Raw genomic sequence first — 17,643 nt, forward strand, 5'->3', positions numbered from 1 at the left:
GCTGGAATGAGTACAGCTGACCCTTGAACCAGCGGGGATTAGGGACACCGACCCTCCCCACAGTGGGAACTCCTCTAACTCCACACTCCCCATCTGCAGCTTCAACCGACCAGATTGTGTAGCACTGTAGTATTCACTACTGAGAAAAGCCGCGAATAAGTGGACCCATGCAGTTCAAACCCGTGTTGTTCAAGGGTCAACTGTACAATCCACAAGTGGCCTAGAGGACAGAGGGAACAGGGCACTGGCATGAGGGAGTGGTGTGCTGGACATTGCCAGGAACTGACTATCGCTGTCTTTAATTAGCCACAGGTATTCCCCACCGTCACTCCTTCAGTGGTATTTGAAGCCCATTCGCCCCCAAATGATTTTTTTTTAAGGCACAAGGCAAGGAGCTGCTTTCTTTTCCCCACTGCTACCTACACCAATTCTGACAGGCCCAGCACAGCCCTTCCAGTCTCAGCATCCCTCACAGCCCCCACCCATTTGAGCATCTCTGGCCTACATTTACTGCATAAAAGCTTTCCCTTGACAGCTCTATTCATATTCTATACAGTATAAACAGAGAGGCAAACAAATGTAAAAAAAAAATGAAGAGGTTAATAAACTTAACTATTAATTTAATCAGGAGACATCTAAGTGTAATTACGAACACTTTTTTAATGACAACAGACGGTAAATTTATACAAGTTACAGGTTAGAATATAATGAATACAAAATCCATCCAGATAAGTTAGAAAAACATCACTCACAAAAGTAAATCTGATTCAAGTGGGTAAAGAACTCAAGCCCCCCATTTGGATAATCACACGCAGCTTTCAAGGTAGCGCATCTAAAATCTGCCCCTTGTCAGGGCGCTATTCAAGACTACAGCATATTCAGTGACTCTAGCGACTTCAAAGATTCTAACACTTTTAGCATCAAGGTCAAGAGAAATCTCATAACAGGTTCACTATGCAAAAAAAACGAGAAAATGTGAACGTTTTCTGCAAACTGTAAGGTGCTGTGCAGATGTTAGCTATTGCTATTATTACTGTTCAGTGAGATTTCACTGAACTTGAGAAAAAGGAAGACTAGTCTGTAACTGACAAATATGACCTACAGAACATCTTCAAAGGAACGCAGATATTACTTTCAAGCACACGTAGCAACAAAACAGGCAAGGAAAGTGTGGCCAGGAGTGATGTTAGGTTGAGGAATTCCAGAGTACTTTAATGAATATATAAAGGCTTAATCTGTTCACAGGTTACACGTAATATTTATCGTTAGGTTCCCAAAGTCCCTGAAAATAATTTATTTTCTCAGGTGACCCTTCCCCCTACAAAAAGGAAAAAGAAATCTTGTCAAGTTGTTGAGCGTGCTGCTTCAGGCCAGCTCTTGCAAACGCTATCTTAAATGGAAGAGCAGAGGCTGCGTGAATCAACTTGTACCATAGGCAAGCCATTTATAAAATGGCCTACCAACAATGTACAACTTTACTTGAGCATAAATAAAACAATAAACATGAACTTGTCTGGAGACAAGACATATACGCTAGATGCATTTAAAACAGGATATAAATTCTTTGTCTCACGTACCTTCAGCTTTCATCTTTCCTTGGGTACACCCTATCTGTTTAACTGTTTTTACTGGTCTCCTTGGGTACTCTAGCTGTATATATAAAATTTATACGAAAACAGAAAATAAACACCAAACAAGTCAAGCAGTTGCTTTTTGGGCAAAGCTGATGAGACCTTTATGATGAAAATAATCTTACAGTATATTTCTGTTATATTCCCATGAAAGGCAGGTTGTTTTTTTTTTCTTTTTTTACGGAGGGTTTCAATTTCTTCAGCAATTCAAAACTGAATTCTGCTGTCATATGTAAAATGGTATCCACTTGAAGAGCTAATGACATCAGATGCATTCTACAGCAGACTTTTCATTTTTTAGCACAATGAGAATAAAGATTATATTCTGGGGGGCAACATGGGAGGTGAGGTGAATAAGGTCATGTGTTAAATCAGTAGCCTGTACTGACACTTCAAGTTACACTCCCTAATTAAGGTTATTCTTACAATCAGTTTTCAAACAATAGTGAACATATTCCTACCTTATAACATTTATATAAGGGCTCAATTGTAGCTTTCCTTTCTATACATCCGGAAGTATATACATTGTACAAGAGGAAATCACTGAGACATCTTGAAAAATAAATCTACTTGTCAAATACCATGTTATTTCAACAGCAGCAAACTACTCACTTAACAGTTAAAACCCTAAGAAAATATTAACTGGTGTGAAAACAAGTCTATATTGTAATAACCCCAAACATCAACCTTAGCATCCGATTCTAACTTTCAAATGCTGGGTACCTTTTCCAAGAGGAAATTACATCTGCTCTTGCATGAATCCCCGGTTTAAATACTTGCAGAAACACACCCATGTTATCTACTCAGCAAATGTCTGAAATCAAGCAAAACAATCCAACACAGGACATCAACGTTTTACAAATAGCATAAGATCCCAAAAGTACAAGAAAAACCTTGACATTATAGAAAAAGAAATTAGGTGGACAAATTTTAGTACAACAAGGCATCTAAAGAGGGGACCATCTAGAAATCTACCATACAGTACACTAGACTCAATCTGGAGTACCCTACAATTCCGTATTAAATTTGTAGAATTTTATACCAAAACTGTAGTCTTTTTAAGAAAACATTTTACATTTAGAATAACTACTTAAGACATTTAAACTGTAGATAACATTTAACTATAAGCGAGAATAAAAAAGAGTCCTACAATAATCTTTTATTTCTTCTCAACAATTAAATAAACACAAATGCCTTCTTTGCTTTTATGCCTAACTACCACTCTACTCCTTTAGTCCAGTTCCACAACATCAAAAGTAGGGGTGAACAAACAAAATCAGTAATGGCAAACACTCACAGCAAGAGCCGTTGTATTAGGGATTATCAATGACAGGAAATTTGTACAATGAAATATCTAGTTAAAAGAGTAACCTACTAGAGAATGGACTTGAGGATACGGGGAGGGGGAAGGGGAAGCTGGGACAAAGTGAGAGAGTGGCATGGACATATATACACTACCAAACGTAAAATAGATAGGTAGTGGGAAGCAGCCGCATAGCACAGGGAGATCAGCTCGGTGCTTTGTGACCACCTGGAGGGGTGGGATAGGGAGGGAGGGAGGGAGGGAGACACAAGAGGCAGGAGATATGGGAACATATGTATATGTATAACTGATTCACTTTGTTATAAAGCAGAAACTAACACACCGCTGTAAAGCAATTATACTCCAATAAAGATGTTAAAAAAAAGACTCAATAAATGAAAGCTATTACTATTTAAAAAAAAAAAGTAAGGTAGAATGTGCTTTTTAAGAAAACGGCCAATAATCACTCATCTGAAAAAATGCAAATAGCCGCCAGGTAAAATGGGCAGAATTTGAAGTTAAACCAAAGTTTTAGTGTGTAACAAACTAGCATTAAGAAATGCGCACAGGATGTAAACCAAAATAGTGGTAACATTACAGGGAATTTAAATTTTCCTCCTTTTTTGGGGGGTGTTTTTAGATTGCACACAAGTAGTACCAAGCGGCTAGAAAGAACACAGAGCAAGGAAACGAAAGTAAAACCACAGGGTCTTTTTCTACCAGAAAGGACCTCAAGGACTATCTAACTTAGATACATTATCTATTGATGTATCTGGGATAGAACGGCACTGACTTAAAAGACTAGAGTAGAAATTCCAAGAATACTTCCTGGATGATAAAAATAACCTATTTTCAGGATTGTTTACACTCCCTAACTATGCAAAAATGAACACATTTAAATGTAAATTCACTCATATACATTATTAAAAAGTAGGAAAAACAAATTTAAAGGGAGTTCACACAACCTTGTAATTAAAGAGTAAGTTCATTGTTGAATGACCAGAGCAAAGCAGATCGTTACAGAGTTTGTCTGAAAGCAGGAGGCTGGCCTGAAAGGGGCCTTTAGGGAGTAGGCTGGGTGCCTAGGCAGGTAGCTCTCTCTGCTTTGCCGTCTGCATTCTTCAATAAACCCAGTCCTTTTACATGAATGGGTGTGATTCAACCCAGTTTCCCCATGAAATAATGTAATGAAAGATTTCTATTGACGAGGGATTACACTTTATGCAAAATTTCTCAGTGACATTCAGATTAATTCCAGTGTCCACCATTGAAGCAATTTCCAATACGCATTTACAACCCAAAACCCAATGACGTGGTATTTTCATGATAGTTAGGAAAAGTGTTCCAGCGAAAAATAAAGTTTAGATTTGCTCCACTATGTACATCTGAATATATCCAGAGGAGTAAAACTCAAAGCCAACCAAAAGACGAAATGCTATAAAATATTGTTTTGTTGTAAGATAATCAAATTCCTCCCAGAATAATGTGTAACTAATTTCACATACGTATTTGTAACCAATTTAACTTTTCCAAATTCTCATTTGCAAATGAGAGGCTCATACAGTTAAAACTGATACAAACCACTGTTTTAGAAGGATCAAAATTTACACTAGTCAAACGTGATTCCATAAGATTGATGTTCTTTCACTTTATTAAAATCATTTACCACTTACCATAAAATCATTTACTCCAGACACATTTACCATTTAAAAAAAATCAATTTAATGCTATCAAAAGGTGATGTTCACTTTAATCCTGTTTGCCTTCACGCCACTGCCTTGAGCCTTCATTCCAGGCCACGTAAACAAAGAGGGCGAGCACCACGTGGACAGCGACCACTGCAACAATAGCAGCATAAAAATAGCTGTCCCTATTGGACATCCCAAAGGCGCCTATCGAGAGAAAAAAAGTTTCCATTTTATTCCAAAATGTATCAAAATACAAAAAACAAAGCATACTAATTTTTAGTAGCTATATATTTAACTAGTCAGACAATTAAAAAGGAATGATTTGCATGGTGATAAATCAAGTATTCACTTAAAGATCTGAATACATTCTACACAAGAAGAACATTATGTTGAATGAAAACCACAACTGATCACTTCATCTAAGGACTCTGACATTAAAAAAGGGAGCTTTATTTTCTCTTCCTTCCAATGTCTTCCACCAAAGGTACGTTCCCCCAAATTCCTCCTCCCATGTCAGGCAACTCTTGCTCTCAAAGGGCTGTTAAAAGAAAGGATCTGCAAGCTATTCCACAGAAAACCATAAGCAAGTATGATGTCAAACTGAAATAACCAAGTGATGAAAAAGTTCATTTCATGCAACGTGATTTTTGAAAAGCAAAACAGAAGAAGCAAAATTAAGAATACCCAGTTTAAAGATATAAAGAAGTCATAAAAGCACAGAATCTCAAATATAGTTAAGGGGGAAAATGTCTTGTTTTATGGTCTAGGATTACCTTCAAAAACATAAGATTTAGTCGTGAAATATAACCCAATAGGTACAGTGATCATTAAAGCTGTGAAGAACAGGAGCGTCTTCAGAGTGGATGCTAATGAACTTTCATTTCTGGAATAAAGTAAACAAAGAGAAAATCAGAGCCTGCACAGCCATTTCCAACTATTCTTGTGTCCATAAATGCTATAAATACCCACAGAAAAGATGCTGGGAACACTGCTCCTGCCTTGAAAGCAGTGGCGAGAGGAAGAAGGGGCAGTGCCAGGGACTCAAAATTAGAAGATCCTAGAAAACCAGCAGCAGACCCAGTGTGAAAGGAAGTATAAAGTACAAAAAAGTGGTTTGTAATCTCCCAAGTGCTATGCAAATGTACACGATTTACAGAATTCACAATGGAGGTAGCAAGGGAGAAGATACACCGAAAACAACCAATGAACGTCCCTTCACAAAGCATCCTATCAGTGGCTAGCTGAATACAGTACAGACAAGGTTTGGGAATCTCCAAAGAAATAGGAGCCTAGAACAATTCAGCTGAAGGAAACGTACTCAAATGTCTTTGTAATTAAGTAGCTACAGTACAACTTAGACGGCCTTCACACATGGATGCATTAAAAGTTTGACATCGAGACACTTTTTGTTCAGTGAATTCTATTCTTCCAGACTATTTTAAAATCAATGGAAATAATGCAATGCGAAGTTTTGTTCCACAATACAATAAAATGATTCTGAAGAACGCAATTAAGCTTTTAAAATTATATGCTTAAAGAAAAACAAGTCAGATAAACTGTTACTTAAAACATTAGCAATGTAAAGATTATAGCCACACCCGCTTGTCCACGCATCACCTAAGACTTCATGGAGCTACAGAGGCAGAGCTTAGTGGTGGCGCCAGACCACGTGGCCCTCAAAACCTAAAATACTTACTATCTGGCCCTTTCCAGAAAAACTTCGCGAACCCCGATGTATACTATTCCAATTATGTTAAAAATGTGTGCACATGAAAAAGGACTCCAGATTAATACACAATAATAAAGTTATTTCCCCACTTTCAAATATTCCTTAACGTTGTTTTACTGATAAGTAGATATACGTCAGCATTTGTCCTAATGCACTGTCACAAATGAGCAACTACTGACAGTGAAGCATAGTAAGCTTCCAGCAACCCTGGACACACACATACCTCATACATACCACCTCATACGTTACGTTTAAAAGCAGTAGGCCCTACAGCTTTTAACCTTTAGTCTTTTTTTCCTTAAATCCAACCATCCTCACACTACCTTGTCAGAGAGGAAGAAATTTTCCTCTACCCTCCTGGGTTCTTCCGGCTGTTCAAAGAATTAAGTTGACATGAGACATATTAACAGGAGAAATATCAAACAAAGTTGAGTAACATGTATACGTGGAAGAGACCCAGGAGAACTGAGTAACTCGCCAAAATGGCCGAAACCCTTGCCTTAAATACCATCTTCAGCTAAAGACAAAAGAGGATGTTGCGGGTAGGGATTGGGGACTTCAAAGGGGAAGGTGGCAATTCACATGAAGATGGCAAAGCAAATGTTTGGTAAACAAGTGCTTGCTGGGCCATGCAGAGTCTATGGGACACAAAGTGGACACCGGTCTCTATGCCCCATTTCCCCACACCTGGCCCATACTCTTTGCAGGTATCTCTGGTGATAGCTCTCTTCCAGGAACAGGCCCTCTATCTAAATTTTTTTAGGCAATTAAGGGGAAGGTCAAAGTTTCTTCCTGAGTCTTTTGGGCCTTGACTGTTTTCAGTGTGAAATAATCTGCATAGCAAAGAGACATTTCGGGGTGGCAAGTGTCGCTCCCCTACAACCTGAACACACGTCCAACTTTATGCTCAGAGTCAACACTTGAACTTAATTCTTTCTGGAAATACTCAGCAAGAGGTTCCAGTTTTTATCCATATCTCTAGGAAGAATACAGCCCAGCCTTCAAGGTCCCCCCAGGATAACCTCTCTTCTAGGCACCTTTCCTGATAATGCCAGCTGGAACGGTTCATCGCTCTGGGATCCAACCACACTTAGTTCATGCCTGTTGTTACAGCACTTAACATGACAGCTTGTGTCCTAGGCAGTCCTGCACATTCGTCTGTACCCCTAGACAATCCAGGCAAAGGAGTTCTTATAATTGTGTATACCACTACAGGAGAGGCTTCTGGCAGGCCACAAAGGAAGGGAACATTTCACGTTTATACCAGTGGTCTACAAACTCTTTTGACTGTGCAATCCATCATTAAATAAAAGTTCTGAGCACATACCCCCATACAGGCATAATGGTTTTTAAAATAAATTATCTATACGCATATTACTCATGCATTATTTAAAATGTAAAACACATGCAAAAACAGACACTAAAAGGGATAAGGTTAAAAATTTTTTAATTTATGTAGAAATTCTACTATTTTCTTTCCATACTTCAGTGAATCATCTTTTAATACATACCACTTCGGTGATCACTCAGCTATACATTCTCATCTAACATACATAAGCTCCCTTACACTGTTTCCTAACAGAAAAATTTTAGAAAAATTTATTGCATAATCTTTATGAATAATATGAGTGTCTGCAGGAGTTCTATATAAAAAATACAAAAAGTCACATCCAAAGAAAACAAAAACACTAATTTGAAAAGATACTTGCACCCCAATGTTCGCAGCAGCATTATTTACAATTACCAAGATACAGAAGCAACCGAAGTATCCATCAACAGATGAATGGACAAAGGAGATACGCTATATATACGTATACACACAGACACAAACATATCAATACATACGTATAATGGAACACTACTCAGCCATAAAGAACAAAATTTTGCCACTTGCAGCAACGTGGATGGACTTGGAAGGCATTATGCTAAGTGAAATAAGTCAGAGACTGTATGATATCACTTACACATGGAATCTAAAAACTACAACACACTAGTGAAAATAACAAAAAAGCAGATTCACAGATATACAAAACAAACTAGTGGTTACCAGTGGGGAGGGTGGGAGGCGCAATACAGGGGAAGGGGAGTGGGAGGTACAAACTATTGTGTAGATAGGCTACAAGGATGTATTGTACAACACGGGGAATGTAGCCAATATTTTGTAATAACTATGTATGGAGTATAACCCTTTAAAAATTGTATAAAAATTAATACATACATACATACATAAAGTCGGTATTTGGCCAATTCTTTTGTGGACCCCAACAAAAAACTTGACCTTCATGGTGTTTCTTTGGGGAGTTAAAGTATGTGTTTTTCGTATGGATGCCAAGGGGGGAAAACCGCGGTGGGGTGGGGATGGTGGTGTGCGGATGGTGGTGTGCTGAATTGGGCAATTGGGATTGACATATATACACTGATGTGTATAAAATTGATGACTAATAAGAACCTGCAGTATATAAAAAAAAAACAAACAAAAAAAACAACTAATACTAAACTTTCTTTGGGTTATTTGTAGGGAAATATGTTAATATAAATGTTTCAGACATTACATGAAATTTCTAAAAATCTTGTATGTTCTTGTATAATGTTATAAGTCATAATTCTAGTTATTACTTTAAAATGTATATCTCAAAGGTAACTAAACTTCCTTGTCAATTGCATTATTATGAACTTTCATCAAATCTTTAACCGTGGTCATTTTTAAATCTTTTGTCATTACAGACAGTTCTGGGTGTACTCTGATGCTTTTTCAAAAATGTTCCTATAAAAGGGTTTCATCTTCAAGGAATTCATGGAAAAGACTGACAAGTACAGGTTTCTGGTAACTGACTATACTGCTGAACTGAATGAAGAAGCATTTTCAGAACTCTAATGGAAAACTGATGAATTCATAAAAGTGCCAATAAAAGATCAAGATGAAAAAAAATTAATTACATGGGGCTGAGTGAACTGATGAAGATGATTATAATTTTTGTGACTTTCTGTTTGAATAAAAAAAAAATCCCACAAGGACTCAGAGGCAAAAAATATACAAATCAATTTTCACTGCAAAGTAAAGGAGCTGTTACAGTGCAGGATTCCTGGACTGAATGTCAATATTATGACATAGTGTGAGTGTGTTTTGTGTTTGGTAATTGCAATCATTGTTGCTTTTGTTGTGGTCACCCATTTACAATGCTTGGCGTTAGTTTATTTATCTCTTGTAAAAATAAAATACAGTGTGTGTGTGTGTGTGTGTGTGTGTGTGTGTGTGTGAAAAAATAAATAAATAAATAAAATAAAGTATGTGTTTTTGGTGTGCAAAATTCAGATCTAACCTGATAAAGAAACGAAGCTTGAGAACCTAGAGAAAGGGAAGGTTAACCGGTTCTCCTGTTCTTTAGATCATCTCTTGAACATCTATTATCTGGCCTGGCTTTGAGAAAAGTTTACTATTGAAAAGATGATATAATACCATAAAAATGTTTTAAAGCACACAAAATCACTTATGACCCCACCACACAAACAGAATCTTTTCTGCATGTTAATTTCTAGCCCCACGCACTCTACACATAGCATATCTTAACAATTTGTAGCTTATCTCCAACTCCTTCTCACCTCTCTTTACCTTAAGCTCCAAAAATTTGACTTTCAGTCTCACAAATATAGGACTAAGTACAAAGTTAAGCATACAAACTTCTGAGAACTAGTTTTTCAAACTTCCTCTAGTGTTTATAGGACATTTTCTCCTTGCCAGCTTGGGTATAACCGGTGATTTATTCTAAAACAAAGCTACTGATGTCATTCAACTGATTTCTCCTATGTGTCTCCGATCGGGTGTTACTGAGACTTGTTAGAAATGAATGAGAACATTCAGAATTAGAACTGGCCTCACACAAAACAAATAATTCAGGATGAACCTTACTGTGTCCCCACTCTTAAAACCATCTAGAGTTTACCCACTTCATATAAACTTCTGCAGCAAACACTAAGCAGATAGAGCTTACCATGTTCCCTTTTATGGCAAGCAAGACTTCCACTGCAAGTAGATTTCACTGCAAATTCCATTAGGAAACACTAGAATCAGTCTAGGAGGGCTATACTGTATTCTAAGTGTACTTAATAAAAATACCTGTTGGTAGCGTCACTACTAAACAGTAATAAAAAAAATAAACACCTACATTGCCATTGTGAGAGTGAAAAAGATCACGGGGCTCCAAAAATCACGGGCTTTGGAGTCAGTGGGCTTGGACAACTGCCAGCTTTAACACTTACTAATTGTGTGACCTAACCGTGTGATCTTGGGCAAGTCACTTATTCTGAGTCAACTTCATCGTTTTTAAAAATCAGGAAACTAAGCACTTTCTTAATTCTGATAATGTATGTATAACAAAGCACCTAAGCTGAGCCTGGCACACACTGAATGGCGGCTAAACCCCTCCCCATCCTCTTGCCTCGTGAGATATCAAGAACCACCCACTCTCTCCTCAGGTTCCCTCTACTCGGCCACCAGCCCCCATCCGACTGACTCCCCAAGTGAAGAAGGCTCAAATCAGGGAGAGCCCTTTCTCCCTTCCATTCGTTCATGCGTACAGCAAACATTTATTAAGCCCCGACGATGCAGGCCCTGTGGGGGAGACGGAGACGGAGAAGGCCAGGTTCCTGTCCTCAGGGAGCTCACCCTGCAGTGGGGAAAAAGACTGCAGACAGCAAGACCACAATATAGACAACAGCGAGAAGTGGTGCTAGGCCAGAAACAGGAGCTGAAAGCCTCCCTACCTATCCCCCAAGACCCCGGGCCCCTTGCTCCCGAGCGAAGGGTAGGGGCCGGGCATGCAAACACTGCAGGTCCCAACCTACTTCCCCTCTCTCCTCTAGCCCGCAGCTCCGGCCCCGAGGGTCCAGACCTCACGCCCACCCACCGCAGGTCAGCCCGGTCGGCCCAGGCCTTCCCTCCTGCCCCGCTCCCAGCCAGGGACGGTCCGCCTCGTGCTTGAGGCCCCCGCCCGACCCCGCCCCTGCTCCGGACTACCTGAAGTCGCACGGCTGCAGCGCGTTCAGAGCCGCTTTATCAAAACGCTCCATGGCGTCGCCACGCCCGCAGCAGGCGCTCAGAAGCGAGCTGGGCTCGGCGTCCGCGCTTAATCGGCTCCGCGGGACACCGGTCGAAGCAGACCGCGCCGGAAGTGCCGGCGAGCGCCGGTCGTTGGGCCGCAGCGCGCAGGCGCGGCGCGCCGTTGTGACGCCAGGCGCAGGCGCAGGCGCGGTCGCGAGCGTTCACGTGACTTACCGGCAGGGGCTGCGGGGCGTGCGCCCTGCCAAGAGAGGCCTGCGCTCCAGGAGCAGGCCGGGCGAATACCCTAGCCACTCCACGTTGAGCCGGGACTTGCCTCGCAGCATGGTCCTCCGGAGAGGGCGGTGCTGCGGCCGCCCCCTGAGCGCGCGCGAGCACTCCTCGTCCCCGTTCCGGCCCCTATCGCCGAGCTGTGGTTGCGAGGCGACTGGAACAGATGATCTGCGAGCAAGGAAGACCAGGCAGACGACTGGGGTGCTAGGCAACCAAGCAGTTTCCGACGACAACAACACAAAAAAGTAGTGCACATTATTCCCCAGTCCTTGAGTAAATGCCTCATTAATTATTGCCCCCAGTGAAAGTCCAGCCGTGGCAAGCTGGGAGGAGTTAGTTTAACACTCACCGAGTCCGTAAAGCTAGGGAATGTCAGAGCTGAAAGAGCCCTTGCTGAGAGAGACCGTTCCAGGCCAGACGCTGGTGATCCCAGCTTCCACTTAAAGTTAAAAACATTTTGCAGCTGCTCAGAAAGCTGCCAATGAGACAACAGGGACTCAAATAGTAAGGGACAGATGGGCCTCCCGGGCTGCGCAACCCGAGAGATATATAAACGAAAAGGGTGCGTAAGCCTAGGGTCAGGCTTGACAGAATTAGGTTGCCACTGGCTGCTAATAAGAGGACAGCCCTTACATGGTCAACGCCTGGAAAGGGCCGCTGACCGCACATCTATTTTCTGCACCACATGGATACAAAGACCACATCTGAAATCATGACTAAACCAGCAGCTTAGAGCGGTGTTAGGGGCCTCGGACCGGAGAGCAGGAAGCCCGGATCTGAGTTCAAATTACTAAATTTGTACTCCCTCACCGGTCCTCACCTAGACCCTTGGGGGTATAAGAACCACCTAATGCCAGAACTAGAGCAGAATTAGAATCTAAGTTCATGGGTCAGCAAACTGTGGCCAGACGGCCAAATATCTACAGCCTGCCTGCCACCTGTTTTTCTACAGCACATGCGTTAAGAAAGGTCTTTCCGTTTTCAAATGGTTTAAAAAAATCAAAAGAAGAATAACATTTTGTCACACGAGAAAACTACATGAAATTCAGATTTCAGTGTCCATAAATAAAATTTTATTGGAACTCAGCCATGCTCATTCTTTGTATGGCCTATGGCTCCTTTCATGCTACAATGGCAGCATTGTGTAGTTGTTTGTGACAGAGACTGTATGGGCCACAAAGCCTAAAGTATTTACTATCTGGCCCTTACCAGGAAATTTTGAGGACCCCTGCTCTAGCTAATCACCTTGTGATGAGGCCCTTGAACCCCTAGGGATCCATAAATGTAGTAAAGGGGGTTCTGACAATTTTTAATATTTTTAGAAACCTAATGAATTGAATGTATTTACTTGCCATAAGGGATCAACAGCTACTTAAAAACATCACCTTCGTTTGATTTTTGGCACTAATTATATCACACTGATGAGGTAATCCTGGTTATCTCATGAGAAAATACCCAAATTATTACTAAACTAAAATAAACTCTACTATACTTGGCCAACTAAATGTTTTAAAACATAGAATGAACACAAGAGGGACGGATCTTTGCTTTTTGACTTTGTGTATCTCCAATGACTAGAGAAGAGCCTGGCATATAGTAGGTACTCAATAAATATCTGTTAAATAAATGGAGTTCACAAAAGGACAAAGAGCAAAGGGATTCTTGGTAGTGAAAAGATGGGGAACCACTGATGTAGTTGTATTAGCTTGCTAGGGCTGCCATAACAACATACCACAAAGTGAGCGGCTTAAACAACAGACATTTATTGTCACATAGTTCTGGAGGATAGAAGTCTGAGATCAAGGTGGCAGCAAGTGTGGTTCTTTCTGAGGGTGATGAAGGCGAATCTGTTCTGTGCCTCTCCCCCAGCTTCTGGTGGTTTACTGGCAATGTTTGGTGAGCCTTGTTTTGTAGGCGCATCCCCCTGATGTCTGTATTTCTCTTCGCATGGCGTTCTCCCTGTGTCTGTATCTGTATCCAAAGTTTTCCTTTTTATAAGGACACCAGTCATATTGGATTAGGGACCCCCCAACCTACTCCAGTGTGACCTTATCTTAACCAATTACAACTACAATGACCCTATTTCCAAGTAAGGTCACATTCTGAGGTACTGGGGGTTAGGAATTTGACACATGAACTTGGGATGGAGGGGGGCACACGATTCAGCCCATAGCAGTATTCTAAACTCTTCCTTGTACGGATGAGGAAACGGGTCTGGAAGGGACTTTTCAGGAGTCACACATATATCTAGTAGCTCAAGTCTTGCCTCCTAGGATGGCACCTTAGCAGCCTCTGGGGCAGTTGTGTGATAACTCAATCAAGAACCATTCATAAATGAGATTTGAGGGGGGACAAAATGCCTGGCTGATATTATTTGCACATCAGTGTTTCATATAAACTAAACCTCTGTACCTCTTTTTCTTGCTGAGTTCTACACTCTACCAGGATTTACTGTGAGCTCACCTCACCGTAAATGGAGAGAGAACTTTCAGCATAAACTCAGAAACTGTAAGAGAAAGACAGAAATTAGCCAGTCCTGTGGCCCTGAACAAAGTCCTGAAACCTCGGACCTGCAGCAGCTGCTAAAGAGCTAGAGGCCAGTGGAGCCCAAACAGAGCTGTTGCCATGGGAATGAAATGGCATGTCAGGGGGCGTGGTCATTACGGAGGCATCCGGAACTAGCACCTCCGGTCTTCCCCCTGTGAATCAGAAAATGATTCTCAACTGAAAGAGCGCCAGTCAGGCCCTTTCATTTGAGTTGAGAAAAGTGAGAGCTAAAGTTGGGAAATGACTTGCTTCAAATCCACTGGATCAGTGATGGGATTAGAGAATTCATAGTTCCTAATTCTTCTAATAATTATTTTCCACTGTATCGTTTTATACTCTGTAGTATAAACCCAGTGACATGGAAAGTGTACACCCAAAGTACAATTTTTTTGTTTGTTTTATTTTGTTTTTGGCCGCACTGCGCGGCTTTGGGGATCTTAGTTCCCCCACCAGGGATGGAACCCCCATGTGGCAGTGAAAGCACGGAGTCCTAACCACTGGACCGCCAGGGAATTCCCGCAAAGTTCAATTTGACAACAATCCCCAATTTGCTTTACTGACTCGAAACCATAACATCCTCTCCCCCTCAAGTCCCCCTTTGGGTGGCCCGCGATAGGGTTGCAGAGGAAAAGTCATACTTGAAACACCAACCCATGCTTTCTGAAGGGATCTCTGCACAGCGTGGCGTCTGAAGAACTAAGCCGTGAAGAAAACAGAAATGAGCTCCACCCTACAGTTAACAAAACTCATTAAAAACATTTATATAGAATACGTTTGCTGGCTCCTTCGGCTCCCAGGTCAGGGCTGGCCCCACGTGGCCCCAAGATACCCACCTCTCTAGTGTGCTCGCCCCTCACCCCAACACAAACACCTTGGACCACTTTGTAGGATATCCAAAACAGGCCGGTCATGGATCGGAAGCTTCCATGTCCCCACCGGAAGTGACACTGCCCCCATTTCTGCCACCTCCCAAGTGCCATCTCTCCTTTCAGTATCCCCTGTAGCACTTCAGGCCTACGTGGTAGTTTGAGATCTTGCTGTGGACAAGAAAATGCTGCCGGCCATCAAGCCATCAGCTGCCGTAGCCACCCCCACCTGTGAGTCCTAAGGGGCATTCAGGATGGAGAAAAACAGGATACTGGTCCTAGATAGTTAGGATGCATCTCCAAGGACTAATTTCAACGAGCCTAGACTCTTGCATCTTCCCATACACAGAAAAGCACTAAATCCATTAACTTGAGATGTCTGGGTTTTGTGATTAACAGTAATCTTTTGATGTTCAACTACACTATTTTTTTTTTAGCAAAAATTCCTACATATCCTGGCTCCTCCCTTACCTCATCTCTCTACTGCCTTGAACATGTGCCCTCAGTCAGAGCTGCACTGAGAATCCTGCTAGGCCCACCTCTCTGGCTTCCCCCCTCTCACCCTCTATCTGCTTCCCTGCTCCCTAAACTCTGCTCTGAGAATATTAAAGCCAGAAGAATAAGAATTTACAAGATCTGTTCCCAAAACAATTCCACTAAGAATCCTTAGAGTACAGAGCTGACTCGGAGCACTTGAAATATTTCAGGGCCAAGCTTCGTGCCTCCCCACGTGGCCTCCCACCCTCCAGGCTCTGAGCAATTCATTGTGTTAATCCCCAGGGAATCTAGGTTTTCTTGCGAGGAATTATGTCCAGCACCCCCTTGTGGGGGACAAGTTGGTACTTCAAGCCTGAGGAAGTCAGAGGGGGTGAGAGAGGAACCAGCTTCCTGGAGAGGCCTGTCCAGGTGGGTCCATCCCTGGCCCTGTCAACCAAGAAGGCCAAAATTTGCACCACATAGCTGCGGCTCTTTTGGAAATCCTGATTTGGAGAAGCTGTATGCTCAGTCCTCTGATTCCAGGTCAGGCTGAGATCTCACCGCAGGAGAATGATAGTTAAAAGAACTTTTGCCTGGAAAGTTCTGCACTAAGAAGGCAGCCTGGCAGCAACCCACCACCCAATTTCCTTTAGGAGCGCCACCTTGACATTGGTGTCACATACTTTATCTGGACACATGGCACTGGCATCTGGCTTTCCACCTGTCCTAGAGCCTGGCCAAGACAGCCACCATCCCTATCTTTCCTCTCAAAAAGGCCCTGAGCCCCACGAGACAAGTTAGAGCAAACATTGCCTCTGGAAATGTGTGAGGCAATGGAGGCTCACACCACCACAAAAGAAATCCTTCCTAGAACTGCAGGCAAGTGGCCATTCCGCCTCTATTTCCCCTTCCAGAAACGAGGAGCTCAGTGCCTCCCAAGAAGGCCAAAATTTTTTTCTTGCCTCCATAGGTAGCCTGTGGATGGTGGCCTCCTATTAACCTTGCCAACACTTGTTGCTGACCACATTTCACTGCTGAAACACATTCATCTCACTGTCAACAAGGGCCTCAAATCATCTCCCTGCAGGTCTTCTCTGTCCTGTCCCAGGTGGATTTTTAGAGCCAAAGGTGTGTCCTCACATTGGTCACTGTGGCATCTCACCTCTGTGTCCACAAGGCCAACACACAAGAGCCAGTGGGGGAAACAACTGGGTTACGGTGGCAAGGACTAGACTTGACGCCAAGGACCTGGACTTGAATCTGGGTTCCTCTGTCACTTCCTTACTGTGGGACCACCCACAAGTCGATATCCCTTTCTGGGCATTCGTTTACTTCATCTGGAGACGGTTTGTTATGAGGATCTGATGACCAAGCAGGTGTAGTAGTCACTGGATAAACTGCAAAGCCCTGATGTGGCACAGGAGACAGAGAACTGGGCTGGGGGCAAAAAGAGCTGGGGGCCACGTGTGACTCTGTCTGCAACTCCTGTGTGCCCTTGAGCAAGTCTCTTCACTTTCCCATCGGTCAATGTCTGAACTGGATCTGGGTGGGACCAAAGGCATGTCCAGTTAGCTTTCCAGGATACGTGAAGAAAGGTGGCAGTTGGAGATTCATCTGTTTTTTGAGAGCGTAAGTTCTTTTCTAAGAGCCAAGGCATCTCTTTGTTCCACGGACAGTTTTGTGATCTGCCGCAAGAGGAAGAGTCCCAGGATGAAACACTGGACGCTGCTTCAAAGGAATGAGAGCAGAGAGTCAGTACAGTGGGTGGTAAGCCTCTGGCACACTGGCGTCACCTGAGGAATGGCTGCAGGAACAGGCCATGTAGCCTGAGGAAGAAAAGGACGGGAAGAGCTCTGTCTTCAGGTGTTTGAAGGGCTTTCACAGGGAAGGGAGATGAAATGAGTAGGGAGTACAGAGCGGAGCAGGTAGAGAAGTTGATCCAAGGGCAGAAGCCACGGGGAGTTTGCTTCCTCTCATTCTCAAGAATCACTTTCTACCTGTCAGACTATTAGAGCTTCTGCACGCAAGCATCTGCCCCCTTGGTCGGCTCGTCCCCTGGGGTGGAGGTGGAAG

At 42.5% G+C, this 17,643-nt stretch overlaps 1 protein-coding gene across 1 annotated transcript; it reads right to left on the reverse strand.

Annotated features, from left to right (window-relative positions):
- Positions 1 to 621: 621 nt before the first annotated feature.
- VMA21 (vacuolar ATPase assembly factor VMA21) lies at positions 622 to 11,520 on the reverse strand. Its single transcript, XM_060003091.1, has 3 exons — positions 11,366 to 11,520; positions 5,396 to 5,505; positions 622 to 4,826 (listed from the first exon to the last, which is right to left on the reverse strand). The coding sequence occupies exons 1-3, from the start codon at positions 11,416 to 11,418 to the stop codon at positions 4,684 to 4,686; spliced, it is 306 nt and encodes a 101-aa protein (XP_059859074.1). The 5' UTR covers positions 11,419 to 11,520; the 3' UTR covers positions 622 to 4,683.
- Between the last annotated feature and the right edge of the window lie 6,123 nt (positions 11,521 to 17,643).

The sequence above is a fragment of the Delphinus delphis genome, chromosome X (genome assembly GCF_949987515.2).
Source record: "Delphinus delphis chromosome X, mDelDel1.2, whole genome shotgun sequence".
Classification (NCBI taxonomy): Eukaryota; Metazoa; Chordata; class Mammalia; order Artiodactyla; family Delphinidae; genus Delphinus; species Delphinus delphis.